This window comes from Pelophylax lessonae (genome assembly GCF_965119305.1).
Source record: "Pelophylax lessonae genome assembly, chromosome: 13".
Lineage (NCBI taxonomy): Eukaryota > Metazoa > Chordata > Amphibia > Anura > Ranidae > Pelophylax > Pelophylax lessonae.
The window spans coordinates 205,104,896-205,129,797 of NC_138780.1; the positions used below are offsets into that span (position 1 = coordinate 205,104,896).

The following is a 24,902-nucleotide window of genomic DNA, read 5'->3' on the forward strand; positions in this document are numbered from 1 at the left end:
CTGGCATTGCACCACTGTGGGGAGGCCCCAAGATTGCAGGAAGGGAGCCCACTGCAGAACTTGTGAAAGGATCCTGCTGCGGGACCGTAATAAAAGGCCATGCAATGAGAGTAAAGAGCCCCAGGATTAGTGGGAAGAGCCCTGGGCTTGAAGGGAAGGGCCCCGGCCAGGTATCTGGGGGGGCCCTTCATGTTTTCTTGCATCGGGGCCCTGAAGGCTCTAGTTACGCCTCTGGTTTCTTGGCAACTCGAAATGTCAGCTCCCTCCATAAATTTTCTATAGGATTTAGGTCTGAAGACTGGCTAGGCCACTCCATGATCTTAATGTGCTTCCATGACCTAAATGATTCTGTGGACGGGTGTCTTTTATAGACATAAACAGTTGTCGGTTGGAGCACCGTCTTACATTGACAGGACTAATCTGTGTACCACATGAGCACCTACTGTAGCCAGTCTGTGGGAGCCAGAATTATTGTTGGTTGGTAGGGGATCAAATACTTATTTTACTCACTGAACTGCAACTCAATTTATCACATTTGTATCGTGTTTTTTCTGAATTTTTGGTTGATGTTCTGTCTCTATCATTTCAAAGACACCTATGATAAAAATGATAGACCCTTCTTTTCTTTGTGAGTGGGTAAACTTACAAAATCTGCAGAGGATCAAATATATATTTTCCCCATTGTACACTACAAAGCAAGTTATTTAAAGTGTATGTAAAGTAAGAACATTGTTTTTTAGTTTGGATAGCCAGGGAAGGATTAAAACCCCTGTAGAGTTTATATACTGTAGCTGTCTATGTCTCCGCTAGGTAGGTTCACCCCCTTTGTGCTGGTAATCATTGTCACCCAAATCTATGGTACACTATATGACACCAGTATATGGACTTCCCTCCAAATAAATAAGTCCAGGTTTTTTTCAGTGAAGGGGGGTGGCTAATGTAATAGCAACATTTGTACTCATCCATCCTTGTGGTAACACTTTGGCGAAGACCCTTTTCTGTTACAGCTGTGTACAAAATAATCTCCATGAAGACATTGGTTAACCAGTTTGAACCAGCTCGATAAAGGCATTGGTGGTCCAATTTGAATCAGCTCCTTAATGACATTGGTTATCCAGTTTGAACCAGCTACATAAAGATATTGGTTGACCAGTTTGGACAAGCTCCCTAAAGACACGAGTTGACCAGTTTGGACCAATTCCATAAAGATATGGGTTGACCAGTGTGACCCAGCTCTATAAAGACAGGGGTTGACCAGTGTGGACCAGCTCCATAAAGACATGGGTTGACCAGAGTGGACCAGCTCTATATAGATATGGGTTGACCAGTGTGGACCAGCTCCATAAAGACATGGGTTGACCAGTGTGGACAAACGCCTTAAAAATTTGGGTTGACAAGTGTGGGCCAACTCCATGAAGATATGGGTTGACCAGTGTGGACCAGCTCCATAAAGATATGGGTTGACCAGTGTGACCCAGCTCTATAAAGACAGGGGTTGACCAGTGTGGACCAGCTCCATAAAGACATGGGTTGACCAGAGTGGACCAGATCCATATAGATATGGGTTGACCAGTGTGACCCAGCTCTATAAAGACAGGGGTTGACCAGTGTGGACCAGCTCCATAAAGACATGGGTTGACCAGAGTGGACCAGCTCTATATAGATATGGGTTGACCAGTGTGGACCAGCTCCATAAAGACATGGGTTGACCAGTGTGGACAAACGCCTTAAAAATTTGGGTTGACAAGTGTGGGCCAACTCCATGAAGATATGGGTTGACCAGTGTGGACCAGCTCCATAAAGACATGGTTTGACCAGTATTATGTAGAGGAACTCCTGCACAGAGCCCTAACCTCAAACGAAAATAGAGGGGACACTTGTTTGGGTAACAACTTTCTAAGAGGGGATTTCCCTTATGTATCAACCCCCTGATCCCTGGAGGCAGGTGGATTACCCCCAGAGACAGAGTGAGCTAGCATTTTCCCAGGGCTGAGTCCATGGTTGAAAGGTGGGGGATGTGTCAGTCACTTTAAGGGCTTCCTAAAAGATTTTATTCTTCACAGCAACACATAGGATAAACAGGTAGGGAACTCAAGATACCCTTTTTGACTTGCAGACTCAGGGTCCATCCATAGACATGCTAAAAGGGCCTTTAAGCTGAAACCAGTAACCTGTACCTTTTCCAGAAGAAGCAGCAGTATATCCAGTAGCAACAGCATTCACAGTGATTCCCCCTGGCTCTCCATGACTTCCCCCTCCAAGGGATCTCCAGCAGCATCCACAGTGATCTTCCTGGCTCTCCATGGGTTTTCCCTCCAAGGGATCTTCAGCAGAAGAGTCACCTCTGGTACTTCATCCCAGGCATCACTTCTCCTTCAAGATCCCTGTTCTCTGTGAGCCCAGGGCCTCAAGCAGCAGGACTATACTGGATAGGCAGGCACTTGCACCAAGGCTACAGCCCAGGGGGAAGAGAGAAGCCACAATGTCCACATTAAATATTTATGCTCTCCCTCAGCATGCACCAGTGACAATAAACCCCCTACTGGTTGGCTAGAAGAAACACAAATATTCATAACTCATTCCTACTGTAGCTTCTCACCCTATTGCCAGAGGTACCAGTGATGCCTACTGGCAGCAGAAAGAAACCACAGCTACACCGAGTTTAGGGGAAAACCAAATGAACAAATATACTATAAATTAGTTAACTACCACCCAGCACAACTAAATTTAGATAGTCACCCCTATTTAGGACAGGATGGCTTCACTTAATTGTTGTGTCTCCAGCTTTGGTCTGTATCGGATTTTAACTATTTAACCAACCAGTGCTGGTTAAATCAGAGGGAGGAAATTCGAGAAATGGCAATTCTTGTTCTCACACCCGACCAGAAGAGTTTAGCTGGAAAGGTGAGGTGTACATTTCTCTGTTTTATAAATATTGGAGGTTAGGTATTGTGTCTGATGTACAACACATCCTTGTAGACTGAAATCTGTGTGTTTTTCTTTATCCAGGAAAACTGAGGTTTTCTTCCCAAAATTTCAACTTGACCATAAATACAAGCTGAAAAGCTCCCTGGACGAACTTGGGATTAAAGATATTTTCACTGGAAGGGCAAATCTAACTGGGATGACTGAGGACAGGAACCTATTGCTTTCTGAGGTGGGTAACGCTTTTTCTGGATATCTTCATGCTGCTACCATTTCCATCATCCTTCAGACACACCTTGCAAATGGGCAGGTGACACAGGCTCACCCGAGGTGCTGTGTCTATGTTGCAGTTAGTCCTCATGAGAGCTCCTGATGGAGAGGGGTCAGGAAACCTAGTGGTCACAGTTTTTTTTGCTGCAAACTGTTACCAGGTCCCAGCCCTCAGGATAGAACCTGGAATGGAAAGGCTATGCGCAGACTGTTTACAGGGCTTGCAGACAAGAGAGTAGACAGGTCAGGAGGAGATCAAGACAGACAGAAGGAAAGAGAGTAGTCAGGTCCAAGCAGGGAGTCCAAGCAAAAAAGTAGTCAGATCAATTTGGGTCAGCAGCAAACAGGCAAACTGGTAGAGCTTAAAGCGGAGTTCCACCCAAAAGTGGAACTTCCGCTTTAGGGAGTCCTGACCCCCCGACATGCCACATTTGGCATGTCATTTTTTGGGGGGGGGAGCGGGTACCTAGTTTTGACAGGTACCCGCTCCGACTTCCGCTCGGAGCGCCGCGGCGCCCTGAGCGGAAGTTCTCCTCTCCCCCTCCCTCCCTGCAATCTTCTGGGACACGTCAGAGGTCCCAGAAGATTGCCGGCCAATCACGGCGCGCAGCGCGACTCGCGCATGCGCAGTGGGTACCCGGCTGTGATGCCGCAAACTGTAACAGCCGGGTGCCCACAGCAGTGATGCCGGCGCCGAGGGAGAGGATCGAGGCTTCCGGCGGCCGCATCGCTGGACCGTTGGACAGGTGAGTAAATGGCTGGAACTCCGCTTTAAGTTCTTAGGTAGCTATAGATAAGACAGAGCACCAGCCACTTCAAAGCAGTTTTTTAAATACCCTCTAGTAAGAGGACATGCCCAGCATCATTTTTGGGAACTCTGGAAGGTAGGGGAAGGAAGACCTGACAGATATACAGTGAGTACTGGAGGTCCTGATAGTCCTTAAAACCTGGAAGACCTGTAGACAGGTGTAGTCTACTTTCTCCACAGCAGGTGGTGCTCTTTCGCCGAGGCCCTGCAGTTGAAGAGGAAGTCAAGATGAACATGGCTCCTCCATAGTTTCCTGGGTCACTGGAGAAGCTATCTGTCAGGGTGCCAGGAAACCAGACCACACTGAGATGCAGGTAAAATAAAGCAGTTTATTGGAGCAAACAACAATAAATGCACAGCAAGAGTGAGGAGCGAGATCAGGAACAAGCCGGGGGCAAATCCAGAAGTGGGTAGTCATCCAATCCTGGGTCGAGTCCAGAAGTGGGTAGTCATCCAAGCCTGGGTCGAGTCCAGAAGCGGGTAGTCATCCAAGCCTGGGTCGAGTCCAGAAGTGGGTAGTCATCCAAGGCGGTGGTCGAGTCTAGAAGCGGGTAGTCTGCCGATGTCGGGTTGTCTGCCGATGCTGGGTCGAGAGCCAGGAGAGTCAGCCAAGCCTGGTCATACATGGAGGAACACGGAGAACAGAAGACTGCTAAGAGATGCACCTTGGAGCACAAAAGCAAGGGCAAGGACTGCAACCCATCAGGTGATTGACATAGTCAAATGTGCAGCATCATCACTGTGTGACACCCAAGCAGCAGGCAAGTGATGCTGGCACCCCATGTGACTCTGGCCAAAGTCTTTTGTCAGGTAGAGCCTTTTTAAGGTCCTGGCTCCCAGGTTTGGGAGGAATTTTGCGAGTTAGTAGAGAAGGGACAGGTATCCTTCCTTTTTTTGCGTTGGATGACATACAAGACATGTGAGTGTGTTACCTTATGTTTTATTTTATTTAATAAAACCCTTTCAAACGGTATCACGCTATTGGGATTATGTTCTCTCCTCCCCATATGCTGCTGAGCTTTTTTTGACTGCGCTGGTGCGATTCCTGTTGTGGATACTCTGGACCAGTGACCATCATTATAAGCCTGAATGCTCAAACACGAAAGTGGGTTGGGCCACAGCATCTGGTGAGTGGGCAATTCTCCTCCCCCCTTGGAGCACGGTGGTGGTGGTGATCCTTTTGAGAAACACGTCTTTGTACATTATCATCCCAGGAGATAGAGTGAAGGATTATGGACTGTTTGAGTCATTTCTGAACTTTTTCCTGCTGCCTATGTGACATCTATTGCATTTCGGACTTTTGTGCAGTGGGCACAGTATTTTTTTGGCACTTGCTTCTTGACAAGTTTGCGCTACTATATATATATAGGGATATTGCTGAGTATCTATCTATTATATATCTTTCTCCATATGTTTTAGTTAAGTAGCTGCATAGCCAATTTATTTATTGGTGAGTGGTCCTCATTTGAAGCGCTTGGGATAGCTTATACCTTTATTTGGTTTTCGTTGGGCATTTAAGCTGTCATATTATATCCTTCCTGGTAGTTGCAGAACTAGCAGCAGGGAAAGTCTCACATACAGGATATTACTCGACAGGACTCTTCTCTTTGGGTAAAATCTCTTTACTTCTGTATTCCTCACAATCTGGCCCTTCAGGCTGTCGGATTCCATTTACAGCACTACATACATATGGTATGGATCTGAGGGAGTTTATTGTCATGTCTTTGGCCTTCCTTTTGTAACACAAATATTTTATTTTCGACCAGACATATTACCTGCACTGCAGTGGTGCTACCATGGGGGCAAAATGTTCGCCCTCCTTGGCCAACTTGTACATGGGATGGCGGGAGGAGGAGTCTCTCTTCTCCCTCACCAACCCCTGCACAGGTGCCATCAGATGGTATGGTTGTTACATTGATGATCTGATTGTAGTGTGGGACAAGACAGCTGGAGACTTGGAGTTCTTCTCCACATATGTGAATAACTCTTTGAACTTAGAATTCAGTTTTGAGAGTCATCCCAACTCACATTCATTTTTTTGGTCACTCTCACGGGTGATGTGAACGCCAATATTGTCCATTCCCTCACCTTCCGTAAGGAATGTGCTGGGAATTCTTTGCTTTTGGCTACCAGCTGTCATCCAATGCACACTATCAAGTCTGTGCCTTTGGGGGAGTATATTGGAGCAAGGAGAAATTGTTCTGATATGGATTCTTTCCTTCATTAATGTGATAACATCACCTCTAGGCTGAAAGTACGTGGCTACAAAGTGGCATATTGATAGAGCCATCCATACAGCCTGCATGAAGGAAAGATTGTCTCTTTTAAATAAGGACAGGGGAAAACTGACAAAAAGCACCACAAGATAAAAGGTTCTTCTTGTTCTACCCAGAATCCAATCACCTTTGTCACTACCTTCTCACATGACTTCAATTCCATCAAGGGTATCATATCCAAGTATCTACCAGTTTTATATGCAGATTCTGATCTTGTTCCCATTTTGTCAGTGGGCTGCAGATTTTCAAGCCGCCGCTCAAGTCCCTGGGGAATATTTTATCCCCTAGACTATTTCTGCTTTGACAACAGAATAAGACATGGTTGACTGTCTCTGGCTCATATATATGTGGCTTGAACTCCTGCCACTTTTGCGACAAGCACAGCAGTAAACATAAGGCCATCACAGCTTGTGCTACTGGGAGAGAATGTACCATCCGTAACTATGTCAACTGTGGCACTTCCAATGTGGTCTATGCCAGCATCATGTAGACTACATTTTGTAGGGTGTACATCATGCCCTCTGCAAGCCAGAGTTAGGAACATTATCATGGCGCTTCTTACACTAGCGACAAAGGATTGTCCAATGTCTCGAAACACTTTAAACATACTCATGCTGGCAACATGAGTTCTTTTAAATTCTTTTTTTTTTGGAAAGGGTTAAAGCTTCTCTCCGAGAGGATTATACCATCATATAGTCTAGTGCAGTGGTCTCCAAACTGTGGCCCGTGGGCCATATGTGTCCCTTTGCTTGACTTTATTCGGCCCTTAGGGCATTGTTCCTCACACTGACACCAAAGATGGAGAACTATTCATCTCTTTGACACCATAGATAAGGCACTATTCCTCCAACTGAGACCAATGATGGCAATTGTTCTTTCCACCAATACCATTGATGGGGCACTATTCTTCCCACCAACACCAATGTTGGGGCACTATTTCCCACTAATACCAATACCTCCTACTGACCTACAGGCATAAAAAATTATTTTAACCCCACAGAACACCAAGTCTGAGGCATTTTTTATTCCCGTTGGCCACAGCCCGGCCCTCCTAAAGCCTGAAGGACAGTAAACTGGCCCTTTGCTTAGAAAGTTTGAAGACCCCTGGTCTAGTGTATTGTTAGTGCTTTAAATCATGGATTATTTATCCTGTGCTATGAACTGTTCTTTATTTATTTTTTTTGGCTTTTTTATATGCATTGGAGCGATATATTATATCACACTGGTTATTGCCTTTATGCAGTGGTGGGATTCAAAAATTTTAGTAACCAGTTCCGACTTTCAATGCACAGTGACTAGCGTGCCCCCTTTCAATGCACAGTGACAAGCGTGCCCCCTTTCAATGCACAGTGACCAGCATGCCCCCTTTCAATGCACAGTGACCAGCGTGCCCCCTTCAAAACAGTGACCAGTGTGCCCCCTTCAATGCAGTGACCAGCGTGCCCCCTTTCAATGCACAGTGACCAGCGTGCCCCCTTTCAATGCACAGTGACCAGCGTGCCCCCTTTCAATGCACAGTGACAAGCGTGCCCCCTTTCAATGCACAGTGACCAGCGTGTCTCCTTTCAATGCACAGTGACCAGCGTGCCCCCTTCAAAACAGTGACCAGCATGCCCCCTTCAATGCAGTTACCAGCGTGCCCCCTTTCAATGCACAGTAACCAGCGTGCCCCCTTCAAAACAGTGAACAGCGTGCCCCCTTCAATGCAGTGACCAGCATGCCCCCTTCAATGCAGTGACCAGCGTGCCCCCTTTCAATGCACAGTGACCAGCGTGCCCCCTTTCAATGCACAGTGACCAGCGTGCTCCCTTCAAAACAGTGACCAGCGTGCCCCCTTTCAATTCAGAGACCAGCGTGCGGCGTGCCCCCTTCAATGCAGAGATCATCATTCGTGCCCCCTTCAATGCAGAGATCATCATTCGTGCCCCCTTCAATGCAGAGATCATCATTCGTGCCCCCTTCAATGCAGAGATCATCATGCGTGCCCCCTTCCATGCAGAGATCATCATTCTTGCACCCTTCAATGCAGAGATCATCATTTGTGCCCCCTTTCAATGCAGAGACCAGCGTGCTGCGTGCCCCCTTCAATGCAGAGATCATCATGCCCCCTTCAATGCAGAGTGAACAGCGTGCCAACTTGCCAAGCCCCCCAGACCAGTGCACTTGACTTACCTGTTGTAGCGGCAGTCCCCGCGTCTCCTCGAGTCCTCCCGCGTCCCGCCAATGGCATTGGCCGAGGAGGAGGAGGATCCGTGTGACAATAACAAATTTTAATTCGCTATTGTCACACAATGGGTGGGCTCGGGGCGCACTACTGTGCGCCCCGGGTCCACCCTTTCCTACTAGAGCCAAATAGGTGGGGAGTCGGGGACTGTCTGGGAGCGGCGGCCTGGAGGAGAAAGGGGTGACGTCACTGGTTGCTCTCCCTGCAGAGAGACAGTGCCGACAGAGAGCAGCAGAGCGGTCAGCGGATCAGGACAGATGGTCAAACTCACAAGGCAGTTCTGCGAACTTGCAGAAATTTAGTAACCGATTCTATGGAACCAGTGCGAACCGGCTGAATCCCACCACTGCCTTTATGTACTTATATATGTATTTGTACATTCATTTATTTTTCATTTGTTTGACTTCTTTAAACTTTTTTTGTTTCTTGCCTTAATATTGTGTTAATGTCCATAAGCTTTCTCACTGTTATGCCTGTTTACCAATTAAGCAATTTTTATTTTTAATTAGCATAACTGTTTGATTGCTTGTTGGGTAAGCAGAGATTTTGCACTATACAAACTCTGTATCTCACTTCATTATTGTGCTGTGATCAAGGCGGTTTGCTGAAACCTGTTAGCCTTCTTGTATGCTCTTTTCATGTAATGAATGCATTTCCTATACGGATTTGTAATTGCCAGCTCACTTACTGGATTAGCGGCAGGGAAAGGTTTCCAATGAGGAGGGAAAGCGTAGGGCTCGGAACTTCTCCGGGCATCTTCCTGCTTGGCCAAAAAACAGTCAGGCCACATTCTGCCCCTCTCAACAGGAGTGTGAATGAACCCTGCTCTCTACATGCTGTTGGAACTGTGAGTGTTCCCGGTTGGGCTGCCTTCCCAGTGGGTTATTTGAGAACTGTCTTTGCATTATTTCAATACAAGTTCTTTCATCACACCCAGACTGTGCGTTATTGCCGCCGCACCATGCTGCACCCCACCTAAAGGCTGAAAAGGGATCATGTGAGTACAGGAGGTCCTAAGAATCCTTGAAACCCTGGAAGACCCAATAGGGATCATGTGAGTACTGGAGGTCCTGAGAATTCTTGAAACATTGGAAGACCCAATAGGGATCCTGTGAGTACTGGAGATCCTGAGAATCCTTGAAACCCTGGAAGACCCAATATGGATCCTGTGAGTACTGGAGGTCCTGAGAATTCTTGAAACATCGGAAGACCCAATAGGGATTCTGTGAGTACTGGAGATCCTGAGAATCCTTGAAACCCTGGAAGACCCAATAGAGATCCTGTGAGTACTGAAGGTCCTGAAAATCTTTGAAACCCTGGAAGACCCAATAGGGATCCTTTGAGTACTGGAGATCCTGAGAATCCTTGAAACACTGGAAGACCCAATATGGATCCTGTGAGTACTGGAGATCCTGAGAATCCTTGAAACTCTGTAAGACCCAATAGGGATCCTGTGAGTACTGGAAGTCCTGAGAATCCTTAAAACCCTGTAACAACCAATGGGGATCCTGTGAGTACTGGAGATCCTGAGAATCATTGAAACCCTGGAAGAACCAATAGGGATCCTGTGAGTACTGGGGATCCTGAGAATCCTTGAAACCCTGGAAGACCCAATAAGGATCCTGTGAGTACTGGAGGTCCTGAAAATCCTTCAAACCCTGGAAGACCCTATAGGGATCCTGTGAGTACTGGAGATCCTGAGAATCCTTTAAACTCTGGAAGGCACAACAGGTATCCTGTTATTGTTGTAACACAATCTGAATGTTCAATCCCTATTCCAGCCTTTTTTTTTTTTTTAATGATATCAAGAAACCCTTGAAATAACATTTGACTCTCGTGGAACCCATGCTAACAATAAGTATATTTACAGTTCAGAGTACATTAGTGTGAACAGTAAATTGTAGCTCCAGTATACTTGGATTTTGCAAAAGCGTTTGACACAGTTCCCCACACATGGCTATGTGTAAGGTAAAGTCTACAGGCTTGGAAAGATCAGTTTGTAAATGGATAGAAATTTGGCTAAAAGATAGAATTCAGAGAGCAGTGGTTAATGATTCTTACTCTGAATGGTGTAAGGTTATCAATGGTGTACCCCAAGGTTCAGTGTTGGGACCCTTACTTTTTAATACCTTTATAAATTATATCGGGTCTGGGATTAAAAGTAGCATTTCAGTCTTTGCAAAGGACACCAAGCTTTGCAGTGGAATAACTTCCTTACAGGATGTCTCCAACTTACAAGCCAATCTCAATGCACTGTTTTATTGGACAACTATGTGGCAAATGAGGTTTAAGGTTGATAAATGTAAAGTTATGCACTTGGGGGCTAAGAATATGCATGCATCATACATACTAGGGGGAGTAGAACTGGGGAAATCCATAGCGGAGAATGATCTGGAGGAAATCCATAGCGGAGACGGATCTAGGGGAGTCAATGGTGGAGAAGGATCTGGGGGATTCCATAGCGGAGAAGGATCTGGGGGAATCCATAGTGGAGAAGGATCTGGGAGAATCCATATCGGAGAAGGACCTGGGAGAATCCATAGTGGAGAAGGATCTGGGGGAATCCATAGCGGAGAAGGATCTGGGGGAATCCATAGCGGAGAAGGATCTGGGAGAATCCATATCGGAGAAGGACCTGGGGGAATCCATAGTGGAGAAGGATCTGGGGAAATCCATAGCGGAGAAGGATCTGGGTGTTCTGGTAGATCAGAGGCTTAATAATAGCATGCAATGCCAAGCTGCGGTTTCCAAAGCAAGCAAAGTCCTTTCTTGTATTAAAGGAGGCATGGACTCCAGAGAGAGAGATATCATCTGTACAAATCATTAGTAAGACCTCATCTGGAATATGCAGTTCAGTTTTGGGCACCAGTTCTCAAAAAGGATATCTGGGAAATGGAGAAAGTGCAGAGAAGGGCAACCAAACTGATAAGAGGCATGGAGGAGCTCAGCTATGAGGAGAGATTAGAGGAACTGAATTTATTCTCTCTTGAGAAGAGGAGATTAAGGGGGGATACAATCAACATGTATAAATACATAAGGGGAGATATGATCTCCATGTATAAATACATAAGGGGGGATATGATCTCCATGTATAACTACATAAGGGGGGATATGATCTCCATGTATAAATACATAAGGGGGGATATGATCTCCATGTATAAATACATAAGGGGGATAAATGATCACCATGTATAAATACATAAGGGGGGATATGATCACCATGTATAAATACATAAGGGGGATATGATCTCCATGTATAAATACATAAGGGGGGATATGATCTCCATGTATAAATACATAAGGGGGGATATGATCACCATGTATAAATACATAAGGGGGGATAGGATCACCATGTATAACTACATAAGGGGGGATATGATCACCATGTATAAATACATAAGGGGGGATATTATCACCATGTATAAATACATAAGGGGGGATATGATCTCCATGTATAAATACATAAGGGGGATATGATCACCACGTATAACTACATAAGGGGGGATATGATCACCATGTATAACTACATAAGGGGGGATATGATCTCCATGTATAAATACATAAGGGGGGATATGATCTCCATGTACAAATACATAAGGGGGGGGGGATATGAGCTCCATGTATAAATACATAAGGGGGGATGTGATCACCATGTATAAATACATAAGGGGGGATATGATCTCCATGTATAAATACATAAGGGGTTCATATAGTGAACTTGGTGTTGAGTTATTCACTTTAAGGTCATCACAGAGGACAAGGGGGCGCTCTTTATCTCTAGAGGAAAACAGATTTCGTCTCCAAATACGGAAAGGTTTCTTCACAGTAAGGGCTGTGAAAATGTGGAATAGACTCCCTCCAGAGGTGGTTGTGGCCAGCTCAGTAGATTGCTTTAAAAAAGTCCTGGATTCTTTCCTGGGTGTACATAATATAAATGGGTACTAATATTTATAGGTAAAGGTGATCCAGGGAATATCCGATTGCCTCTCGGGGGGATCAGGAAGGAATTTTTTTTCCCCTGCTGTAGTAAATTGGATCATGCTTTGCTGGGTTTTTTGGCCTTCCTCTGGATCAACTGCGGGTATAGGATTGGGTATATGGGATTGTATGATTGGGTTTTCTTTACTGTTTTTTGTTTTTTATTGGTTGAGCCGGATGGACTTGCTTCTTTTTTCAACCTGACTAACTATGTAACTATAACTATATTAGGGGAGGAGTGTGAGAATTTCCTCAAGGTTTGGTGTTATGGAGAATTTGAATTCAAAATGGAAACATATTGCAATCAATACAGTAAGGTATAAAAGTAAAATAAGATAATGATTTCTACTCAGAATGCTTTATAAATCAGAATAGAACAAAATAGAATATACAATAAAAGAAATCATAGAATAGAATAAAACAGAATAAAATAGAAAATCAAGGATTATAAAAATGAATAAAACAGATTAGAATAGAAAAGAAAAATATAATAAAATAGAAAAGAAACATATAATAGAATAATACTGAATAAAATAAAATAGAACAGAAAATAAGGAAGATGATTAAATAAAACAGAAAATAATAAAAAATAAAATAATATAATATAATAGAATAGAATAAAAAAGAATAGAATAGAACAACAAATACAATAATACAATAAAACAAATCATTCTAACATAACGAATATGACGAAACTCTTTTATAGAGTTTTGGATGTATCAGAATTTCTGAATCACAATAGCAACAAATTTCAACTAATCTGAAATAAATTATAATGAAACAAATTATCTGAATTTGAACATAAATTTGAATTTGAAAATGAATTTGAATTTGAAAATGAATTTGAATTCAAAATGGAAACATATTGCAATAAATACAGTAAGGTATAAAAGTAAAATAAGATGATGATTCCTGATTAGAAAGCTTTATAAAAAAATAAAAATTAAAAAAATAAAAATTAATTAATTAATTAAAAGAATAGCAAAGAACAAAATAGAATAGAAATGAATAGAAATAAAAAGAATTGATAGGATAGAATAGACTAGAATAAAACATAATAAAAAAGAAAATAAAGGAATATAATTGAATAAAACGGAATAGAATAGAAAATAAAAGATTAGATCAAAAAAGAATAAAATAAAAAATAGAATAGAATAAAACAGAATACAATAGAATAGAACAGAAAATAAAGAAATTTGATTGAATAAAAGAATAGAAAATAAAAGAATAGAATATAATATAATAGAAAAGCAAAGAATAGAAAAAATAGAATAGGTTAGATTCGAATATAATAGAACAAATATAGCCAGCTTCTGAAATTCAAATCAATTCGAAACGATATGCAATTCGATAGTGAATATGCGCAACAAATCCCATATATACAAAACAATTTCCCAAAACAAATCTAACATAACAAAATTATTAACTTAAGGAATTAATTTGAAACTAAATGAAAAAAACTTTTGTGGACCTCTACTCTATAATATTAGGATATACAGGATTTTCACTATACTCCAGCAGTTCTTGATATGCACATATCTGATTGGGCACAAACCAATTAGCATGACTCCGCCCACTCTCCTGAAATGAGGAGCAACCCTTTTATATGTGGAATTTGTTATAAAATTAGATGTATTTTCCTAGAAGACTTTACATATAATTCTATCCCTGTCACCCTTTTTCTCTGTTTAGGTAACACAGAGATCTGTGATAGATGTAGACGAGACGGGGACCGAAGCCACCGCCGTCACCGGTGCCGAAATCATTCCATATTTCTTACCTCCCACCATCCGAATCAACCACCCCTTCATCTTCATGATCTTCGATGAGAAGTTCAAATCTTTACTTTTTATTGGGAGAGTCACCGACCCGACAAAACATTAAAGACTCAGCAAATCTGCAAGAGATTATTAGCAACAGTAACACCCGCCGTGTAAAGGAATTAAAATCCAGCACCGCCCACAAATCGTGTTGTAGATTAGGAACATCACTGGTCAGAGTTATCAATATCAACATTCATATCTCTCCTGGAGACCCCAGGGCTGAGGTTCCCATGCTGTAGCTTGTGTCTCTGCCCTGAGACTCCAGGACTGAGGTTCCCATGCAGTAGCTTGTGTCTCTTCCCTGAGACTCCAAGGCTGAGGTTCCCATGCAGTAGCTTGTGTCTCTGCCCCGAGACTCCAGGGCTGAGGTTCCCATGCAGTAGCTTGTGTCTCTGTCCCGAAACTCCAGGGCTGAGGTTCCCACACAGTAGCTTGTGTCTCTGCCCCGAGACTCCAGGGCTGAGGTTCCCATGCAGTAGTTTGTGTCTCTGCCCTGAGACTCCAGGGCTGAGGTTCCCATGCAGTAGCTTGTGTCTCTGCCCCAAGACTCCAGGGCTGAGGTTCCCATGCAGTAGCTTGTGTCTCTGCCCCCGAGACTCCAGGACTGAGGTTCCCATGCAGTAGCTTGTGTCTCTGCCCCGAGATTTCAGGGCTGAGGTTCCCATGCTGTAGCTTGTATCTCTGCCCTGAGACTCCAGTGCTGAGGTTCCCATGCAGTAGCTTGTGTCTCTGCCCCGAGACTCCAGGGCTGGGGTTCCCATGCAGTAGCTTGTGTCTCTGCCCCGAGATTTCAGGGCTGAGGTTCCCATGCTGTAGCTTGTGTCTCTGCCCTGAGACTCCAGTGCTGAGGTTCCCATGCAGTAGCTTGTGTCTCTGCCCCGAGACTCCAGGGCTGGGGTTCCCATGCAGTAGCTTGTGTCTCTGCCCCGAGATTTCAGGGCTGAGGTTCCCATGTTGTAGCTTGTGTCTCTGCCCTGAGACTCCAGGGCTGAGGTTCCCATGCAGTAGCTTGTGTCTCTGCCCCGAGACTCCAGGGCTGGGGTTCCCATGCAGTAGCTTGTGTCTCTGCCCTGAGACTTCAGGGCTGAGGTTCCCATGCAGTAGCTTGTGTCTCTGCCCCGAGACTCCAGGGCTGGGGCTCCCATGCAGTAGCTTGTGTCTCTGCCCCGAGACTCCAGGGCTGAGGTTCCCATGCAGTAGCTTGTGTCTCTGCCCCGAGACCCCAGGGCTGAGGTTCCCATGCAGTAGCTTGTGTCTCTGCCCCGATACTCCAGGGCTGAGATTCCCATGCAGTAGCTTGTGTCTCTGCCCCGAGACCCCAGGGCTGAGGTTCCCATGCAGTAGCTTGTGTCTCTGCCCCGAGACTCCAGGGCTGAGGTTCCCATGCAGTAGCTTGTGTCTCTGCCCCGAGACTCCAGGGCTGAGGTTCCCATGCAGTAGCTTGTGTCACTGCCCCGAGACCCCAGGGCTGAGGTTCCCATGCAGTAGCTTGTGTCTCTGCCCCGAGACTCCAGGGCTGAGGATCCCATGCAGTAGCTTGTGTCTCTGCCCCGAGACTCCAGGGCTGAGGTTCCCATGCAGTAGCATGTGTCTCTGCCCCGAGACTCCAGGGCTGAGGTTCCCATGCAGTAGCTTGTGTCTCTGCCCCGAGACTCCAGGGCTGAGGATCCCATGCAGTAGCTTGTGTCTCTGCCCCGAGACTCCAGGGCTGAGGTTCCCATGCAGTAGCATGTGTCTCTGCCCCGAGACTCCAGGGCTGAGGTTCCCATGCAGTAGCTTGTGTCTCTGCCCCGAGACTCCAGGGCTGAGGATCCCATGCAGTAGCTTGTGTCTCTGCACCAAGACTCCAGGGCTGAGGTTCCCATGCAGTAGCTTGTGTCTCTTCCCCTCCCACAAAGGCATTTTGAAGGTGTCACTCTCTTACAGATAGACACCCCCAATTATATATATTTTACATTATAGAGCAATCTTTCTCAACCTTTTCAACACAGAGGAATCCTTGAAATACGTTTCCGGTTTCATGGAACCCCTGCTAAAAATGCCATATCTACAACTCATGATACATTAGTGTGATGGTCAGTGGGAAGAATGCTCCTCACACTTGTGGTTATTGGGAAGAATTATCTCCTACAGATAGCTAAAACGAAGAATGGTGTCATTGGGAACTTATCTGAAAGGCAGAAATTGCTCATTGCTCAAGGAACCCCTAGCAACCTCTGGAGGAACCCTTGTTGAGAAACCCTGTTATAGAGTATCTCTCCGGGAAGGGTGACACCATCATTTGGTGCTCCAACTAGCTGCTGATGAGCTCTGTGGTCCAATGTTCAGTTGCTTTAATATTTTATATTTTTAGTTTAGTTCCATATATACTGTTCCCCGTCTTCAAGCCCTGATGAAGGGAGCGTTGGCCCTTGAAATGTGCTGGTTCTGTAACAAAGTCATTTATCTGATCATTTATTAGAATAAAGTCTTATCTGGATGAATAATTCTCAGTGTGGTGCTTCAATTTCAGATCCATTTCATTACAAAAACAAGGAAATTGAGGAACTCCTTTGGCATGGGGATGCTGGCAGCCCAGAATCCGGACATCCTGGTAAAATGCTGCTACAACTCTATATTAGTAGTCCTCAGCTCTGAGGATCCTGCTCTACCCATCCATTTTTCCAACCATCATTTAGCTTTTGAATCTGGATATAACTGGCAATACAACATCTGGGGTGGATCTCTACTGGCTGATAGCATAGAAACCCAAAAGAATAAAAACTGACATATAGGACAAATACACTGCTCAGAAAAATGTAATTAACACTTTCTAATCAGCGTATAGCATCAAGTTAATTAAACTCCTGGGATATTGATCTGGTCAGTTAAGTAGCAGAGGGGGATGTTAATCAGTTTCAGCTGCTTTGGTTTAAATGAAATCAACAACAGGTGCACTAGATGGGCAACAATGAGACAACCTCCAAAACAGGAATGGGTTTACAGGTGGAGGCCATTGACACTTTTTTTCCCCTACTCATCTCTTCTGACTGTTTCTCACTAGTTTTGCATTTGGCTAGGGTCAGTGTCACTACTGGTAGCATGAGGAGATACCTGGACCCTATAGAGGGGGTCAGTGTCACTACTGGTAGCATGAGGAGATACCTGGACCCTATAGAGGGGGTCAGTGTCACTACTGGTAGCATGAGGCCATACCTGAACCCTATAGAGGGGGTCAGTGTCACTACTGGTAGTATGAGGCCATACCTGGACCCTATAGAGGGGGTCAGTGTCACTACTGGTAGTATGAGGCCATACCTGGACCCTATAGAGGGGGTCAGTGTCACTACTGGTAACATGAGGCCATACCTGGACCCTATAGAGGGGGTCAGTGTCACTACTGGTAGTATGAGGCCATACCTGGACCCTATAGAGGGGGTCAGTGTCACTACTGGTAACATGAGGCCATACCTGGACCCTATAGAGGGGGTCAGTGTCCCTACTGGTAGCATGAGGCCATACCTGGACCCTATAGAGGGGGTCAGTGTCACTACTGGTAGTATGAGGCCATACCTGGACCCTATAGAGGGGGGTCAGTGTCACTACTGGTAGTATGAGGCCATACCTGGACCCTATAGAGGGGGGTCAGTGTCACTACTGGTAGCATGAGGCCATACCTGGACCCTATAGAGGGGGTCAGTGTCACTACTGGTAGCACGAGGCCATACCTGGACCCTATAGAGCAGGGATCCTCAAACTATGGCCCTCCAGCTGTTGCGGAACTACACATCCCATGAGGCATTGTAAAACTCTGAAATTCACAGAAATGACAAGACATAATAGGAATTGTAGTACCTCAACAACTTGAGGGCCATAGTTTGAAGACCCCTGCTATAGAGGTTGCACAGGCAGTCCAACTCCTCCAGGATGGCTCATCAATACTTGCAATTGCCAGAAGGTTTGCTGTGTCTCCCAGCACAGTCTCAAGAGCATGGAAGAGATTCCAGGAGACCGGCAGTTACTCTAGGAGAGCTGGGCAGGGCTGTAGAAGGTCCTTAACCCATCAGCAGGACCGGTATCTGCTCCTTTGTGCAAGGAGGAACAGGATGAGCCCTGCCAGAGCCCTACAAAATGACCTCCAGCAGCCACTGATGTGAATGTCTCTGACCAAACAATCAGAAACAGACTTCATGAGGGTGGCCTGAGGGCCCGACTGTCACGGAACCATGAACCAGACGTACAACAACAGATAAGTGAAAATAAGAAAGCTTTATTGAAAAACAAGCTATAAAGCAAAAGTCCAAACGGATGGCGAAACCGATGCAGAGTCTTTGCGAAGCCAGGGGTCAGGAACCAGCAGGGTAGTCAGACGAAGCCAGGATCAGGAACCAGCAGGGTAGTCAGACGAAGCCAGGATCGGGAACCAGCAGGGTAGTCAGACGAAGCCAGGAACAGGAACCAGAAGCAGCAGCAGTCTTAGAAGCATGTGAACACAGGAGGACCAAGCAGGGAACTGAAGCCACAGACCTCCTATATATATGAGCTAGGCATCCAGCTCCTCCCAGTGGGAAGGAGGAGCCGCAGGGTGGGAGGCTACAAGAAACCCAGAAACCAAGATGGCCGCCAGCACATGTCAAACGAAGGAGAACAGCAAGAAGGTAAGACCATGACAGTACCTCCCCCTCAAGGGCCCCTCCTCCGCGGAGTAAAGAACGGTTTCTGAGGGAAGCGTGCGTGGAAGGCTCGGAGCAAGGCAGGAGCATGGACATCTGCGGAGGGAACCCAGGAACGCTCCTCTGGACCATAACCACGCCAATGAACCAAAAACTGCACCCGACCGCGGACCAGGCGTGAGTCCAGGATATTGCTCACCTCATACTCCTCACGATTGCCCACTCGGACCGGACGAGGCCGAGGAACCGAGGAAGTGAAACGATTACACACCAGTGGCTTCAACAGGGAGACATGAAACACGTTGGAGATCCGCATGCCAGGAGGAAGCGCAAGGGCATAGGCTACCGGGTTTACCCTGCGAAGCACTCGGAAGGGACCAACAAAGCGAGGCGCCAGCTTGGGAGTGGGCACTCGAAGGTTGAGGTTGCGGGTGGACAACCATACACGGTCTCCGGCCTGGTAGGAAGGAGCAGGCGCTCGTCTGCGATCAGCCTGGAGTCTCTGGCGCTGCGCAGAGACCTCAAGGGACTTCTGGATCTGTACCCAAGAAGCACGTAGGACGGAAAGGTGATCCTCCACAGCCGGAATATCCTGGGGAGAGAATACCTCCGGTAACACGGCAGGTTGGAACCCATAGTTGGCCATGAAGGGAGACGTCCCAGAGGAAGAGTTCACCGCCGTGTTCCTGGCAAACTCAGCCCAAGGCAGGAGGTCAACCCAATTGTCTTGGTGATCGGAGACATAGCAACGAAGGAATTGCTCCAAGGCCTGATTGGATCGTTCTGCGGCCCCATTGGACTGAGGGTGGTAGGCCGAGGAGAAGGAGAGATGAATCCCCAACTGGGAGCAAAAGGCGCGCCAGAACCTGGACACAAACTGACTCCCCCGATCCGACACAATCTCCTTGGGCAAACCGTGCAACCGGAAGACCTCCCTGGCAAAAATCGTGGCCAACTCCTGTGCAGAGGGTAACTTCTTGAGAGGAACACAGTGGCACATTTTGGAAAACCGATCCACAATCATGAGAATGACCGTATGGCCTCGGGATGCAGGGAGGTCCACAATGAAATCCATCCCCAGGTGTGACCATGGGCGCTCCCCGGTGGCTAAGGGTTGCAGAAGGCCCAACGGAAGGTGCCGAGGGGACTTACTCTGGGCACAAACGGAGCATGCCGCTACATATGCGGCGATGTCGGAACGTAGGGAAGGCCACCAGAACAGACGTGAAACAGCCCAGGACAGCTGATTCTTTCCAGGATGCCCCGCGGTCTTGGAGTTATGGTAGGTTCGCAACAACCGAGTGCGCAACTCCTCAGGCACAAAACATCTGCCGTTGGGTCTCCCAGAGGGAGCACCAGATTGAGCCGCCAAAATCTGCTCACCCAGGGGAGAGGTCAGGCTGGTGCGAATGGCGGCCAGGATCTGATTCGGAGGTATGACCGAAGTCGGAATCGACTCCTCCCTGGACAGGTCGGAGTACTGCCGTGATAAGGCATCCGCCCTGATGTTCTTGGAACCGGGTAGGTAGGAGACCACGTAATTAAAACGTGACAAGAACAGAGCCCATCTGGCCTGACGTGGTGTCAATCTCTTGGCCTCAGAGAGGTAGGTCAGATTCTTGTGGTCCGTCAGGATGAGGACCGGAACCACCGAACCCTCGAGCAAGTGCCTCCATTCTTTAAGAGCCTGCACGATGGCCAATAACTCCCTGTCACCAATCTGGTAGTTGCACTCCGCAGAAGACAGTTTCCGGGAGTAAAACCCACAAGGAAGCAGAGGACCCTCTGGTGTTCTACGCTGAGACAGAAGGGCGCCTACTCCCGTCTCAGACGCGTCCACCTCGAGGACAAAGGGCAACCCAGGGTTGGGATGCGACAGAATCGGAGCCGACACAAAGGCGGACTTTAGAGCCTCAAAAGCTCGGATGGCCTCAGGCGGCCAGACCTGGGAATTACTGCCCTTCCTGGTCAGATCCGTGAGAGGCTTGGCTAGCATGGAAAAGTCCCTGATGAACTTCCGATAATAATTGGCGAAGCCCAAAAAGCGCTGCAGGGAGCGAAGACCACTGGGCTGGGGCCACTGTAAGACAGCCGAAACCTTCTCAGGATCCATGGAGAACCCCTCAGCGGAAATGATGTAACCTAAGAAGGTTACCTGGGATCGGTGAAATTCGCATTTCTCAAGCTTACCGAACAGCTTGTTCTCTCGTAACCGTTGCAACACTCGTTTGACATCCAGAATGTGGGTCTCCATGGACTCAGAATATACCAAGATGTCATCCAAATAGACCACCACACACTGCTGCAACAGGTCACGGAAAACATCGTTGATGAATTCCTGAAAGACTGCGGGCGCATTGCACAGCCCAAAGGGCATAACCAAGGATTCATAATGACCGGTCCTGGTGTTAAACGCGGTCTTCCACTCATCGCCCGCTTTGATCCTTACGAGGTTATATGCCGCCCTCAGGTCGAGTTTGGTAAAGACCGTGGCCCCTTTAAGGCGATCGAACAGCTCGGAAATCAAGGGTATCGGGTAAGCGTTCTTGATCGTGATGCGATTGAGACCCCTGTAATCGATGCAAGGCCTCAACTCACCGCCCTTCTTTTTCACAAAGAAAAATCCAGCCCCTGCCGGGGACGAGGATTTGCGAATGTGTCCGCGTGAAAGCGCCTCCCTCACGTACTCCTCCATGGCCTCATTCTCGGCTACCGACAGTGGATAGACTTTGCCACGAGGAGGAACGGCACCAGATTGTAACTCGATGGCACAATCGTATGGGCGGTGCGGAGGTAGGGCAACCGCGCGCACCTTATCGAATACATCCCGGTACTCCTCGTATTCAGGGGGCAACAGAGAGTCCGAGGAAGTACACAGCAACTTGACAGGCCCATGGATGCAACTAGCCCCACACTGCGGTGACCACGAGAGGATCTCGGCCGATCTCCAATCGAAAATCGGATTATGCTTCTGGAGCCAGGGGTACCCCAAGACCACCGAGTAGTGTGGAGACGAAATAACCTGGAAGCAGACCGACTCTCTGTGGACGGCACCAATGGCTAACCCCACTGGAAGGGTCTCATGAGTCACGTGTGGCGGCAGAAGGGGTCTGCCGTCTATCGCCTCAAGAGCCAGAGGAGAACCTCGAGCCTGCAGAGGAATGGAATTGGCGGCAGCGAACACACTATCAATGAACAAACCACCAGCACCAGAGTCCACCAACGCCTGGGTCGTCACCGAGCCCCCGACCCAGGAGAGGACAACAGTGATCAGTGGTTTGTCAACACGGGAAACCGGGGACGAGGAGACTCCACCCAAGATCTGCCCCCGACAGGATCTCAGGTGCGAGCGTTTCCCGGACGGTTCGGACATGCCAACCGAAAATGCCCACCGAGACCACAGTACATGCATCGGCCCTCGCGTCTCCGGAGTACCCTCTCCCCCTCGGACAGGCGAGCAAACCCCAGCTGCATGGGTTCACCCCCAGACAAGTCATCCCCAGGAGGCGTGGGAGGAGAGGGAGGCACGGGTGGGACAACAAAGGTAGGCGCCAATCTGTTAGGAGGCCTCCGCAGACTCTCCTTAAAGGAAGGTCTCTCCCTGAGTCTGGTGTCAATCAAAATCAGGAAAGAAATAAGAGACTCGAGCTCCACTGGTAGGTCCTTAGCTGCAACCTCATCCTTCAAGGCATCCGAGAGACCATGAGAGAAAGCAGCGACCAGAGCCTCATTATTCCAGCCCACCTCTGCTGCCAGGGTACGAAACTCAATGGCGTATTCAGCTACGGATCGTGAACCCTGTCTGATGGACATAAGGAGCTTCGCAGCAGAGGCAGCACGAGCCGGCACATCGAATACCTTCCGAAGAGAAGCAACAAAACCGGAAAACTCGGCAACCACTGGATTGTTGTTCTCCCATAAAGGGCTGGCCCAGGCCAAGGCCTTGTCCGAGAGCAGCGAGATTAAGAAGCCCACCTTTGATCTCTCAGTAGGAAAGGCATGTGGCAGCAGCTCGAAATAAATGCCCACCTGGTTAAGGAAACCTCGGCACTGAGTTGGCTCTCCCCCAAAGCGCTGTGGAAGGGGGGCAGAACCGGACATACCCCGAAACACCGCAGGCGCAACAACAGGTGTCGGGGTAGACTCTGGCGCAACAACCGGAGCGGCAGTAGGAGCGGGCCCAGGAGCGACAACCGACCCATCGGCAACGGGAGCGAAATGAGCCGTGCGTTCAAGCAGGGTTTGCAACGCCACGGCGAACTGACCCAACAGGTGATCCTGCTGATCAAGTCTGGCAACCAGCGTGGGTAGCGAGGATGGCCCTGTACCGTCAGAATTCATGGCTTGGTCCTAATGTCACGGAACCATGAACCAGACGTACAACAACAGATAAGTGAAAATAAGAAAGCTTTATTGAAAAACAAGCTATAAAGCAAAAGTCCAAACGGATGGCGAAACCGATGCAGAGTCTTTGCGAAGCCAGGGGTCAGGAACCAGCAGGGTAGTCAGACGAAGCCAGGATCAGGAACCAGCAGGGTAGTCAGACGAAGCCAGGATCGGGAACCAGCAGGGTAGTCAGACGAAGCCAGGAACAGGAACCAGAAGCAGCAGCAGTCTTAGAAGCATGTGAACACAGGAGGACCAAGCAGGGAACTGAAGCCACAGACCTCCTATATATATGAGCTAGGCATCCAGCTCCTCCCAGTGGGAAGGAGGAGCCGCAGGGTGGGAGGCTACAAGAAACCCAGAAACCAAGATGGCCGCCAGCACATGTCAAACGAAGGAGAACAGCAAGAAGGTAAGACCATGACACCGACGTCCTCTAGTGGGCGCTGTGCTCACTGCTCGGCACTGTGGAGCTCGAATGACATTTGCCATTGAACACCAGAATTGACAGGTCTGCCACTGGTGCCCTGTGCTTTTCACAGATGAGAGGAGGTTCACTCTGAGCACATGTGACAGACATGAAAGGGTCTGGAGAAGCCATGGAGAACGTTATTCTGCCTGTAACATCATTCAGCATGACTGGTTTGGTGGTGGGTCGGTGATGGTCTGGGGAGGCATATTCATGAAGGGGCACACAGACCTCTACAGGCTAGACAATGGCACCCGTTACCCTCCATTATGGACTTTGTAGGCTCCCACAGGAACACAACCTACCTAAAACATGCAAAACTGTCTCTCTTATTTGAGATGAAGTATGAAGATTACTGCCTTATATGGGCCACATATATACTGTATGTTTGTTGGTCAGCCCAATTTACAGCCATCTCCATGAATAGTGGATAACCATTACATCCATAGTACCCCTTATATTCTATTTAGGGGGTACCTCCTCTACCTGTATGTTGCCTCCACACTCGCTTAGAGATGCTATTGCATCTGAGACTGCATTCTTGTGATTGAGACATATTTACCATTTTTTGTAAGAATTATTTGTGACCTTCACATTCTCCTGAAGATGCAGGAAACCACGACACATGTAGAGAGTACAAGCACAAGGACCATGGCATTTCCATCCTGGTCAGCATTTTGGATGCTTAGGACTGATGTTGTATAGTATACAGTGCAGTGGCGGCTAGTGCTAAACTTTTTTGGGGGGTGGCAAACAACCCCCCCTCCAGGTCCGCACTCACCCCTCTATGCCCCCCCCCCCACTCACCCCTCAACGATCCCCCGCACTCAGCCCCTCCATGGCTTCCTCGGCTTCTCCTTCTGGCCAACCCGATCCGCCTCCTGTCCTGATTGGCCGGGAGGAGAAGCCAGAAGACTATAGACCATTGATTCGCTAGTGTCACAAGTCGGTGGGTTTAGGTGCAGTGCTCTGCGCCCCAAGCCTAACCTTTTCCAAACCAGTTAGAGCCTCCGGCTTTAATCAGGTGGCTTGAAAAAAGAAAATACAAATGTACGAGTCCGGCGCCCTGCATGCATCCCCGCATGCAAACT

At 47.5% G+C, this 24,902-nt stretch overlaps 1 protein-coding gene across 3 annotated transcripts in view; it reads left to right on the forward strand.

Moving 5' to 3' along the window:
- SERPINA10 (serpin family A member 10) overlaps positions 1 to 16,244 on the forward strand; it is a 34,677-nt gene extending 18,433 nt beyond the window's left edge. For 2 of the 3 annotated variants that reach the window (XM_082242771.1, XM_082242770.1), the window contains 2 exons: positions 3,010 to 3,157; positions 14,174 to 14,555. In XM_082242771.1, the coding sequence (XP_082098897.1) occupies positions 3,010 to 3,157; positions 14,174 to 14,365 (340 nt within the window). In that variant the 3' untranslated portion in view covers positions 14,366 to 14,555. Of the gene's footprint in view, positions 1 to 3,009; positions 3,158 to 14,173; positions 14,556 to 16,161 lie in introns of those variants that run through there. The other variant, XR_014224780.1, reaches the window with a different exon arrangement.
- Positions 16,245 to 24,902: the final 8,658 nt, after the last annotated feature.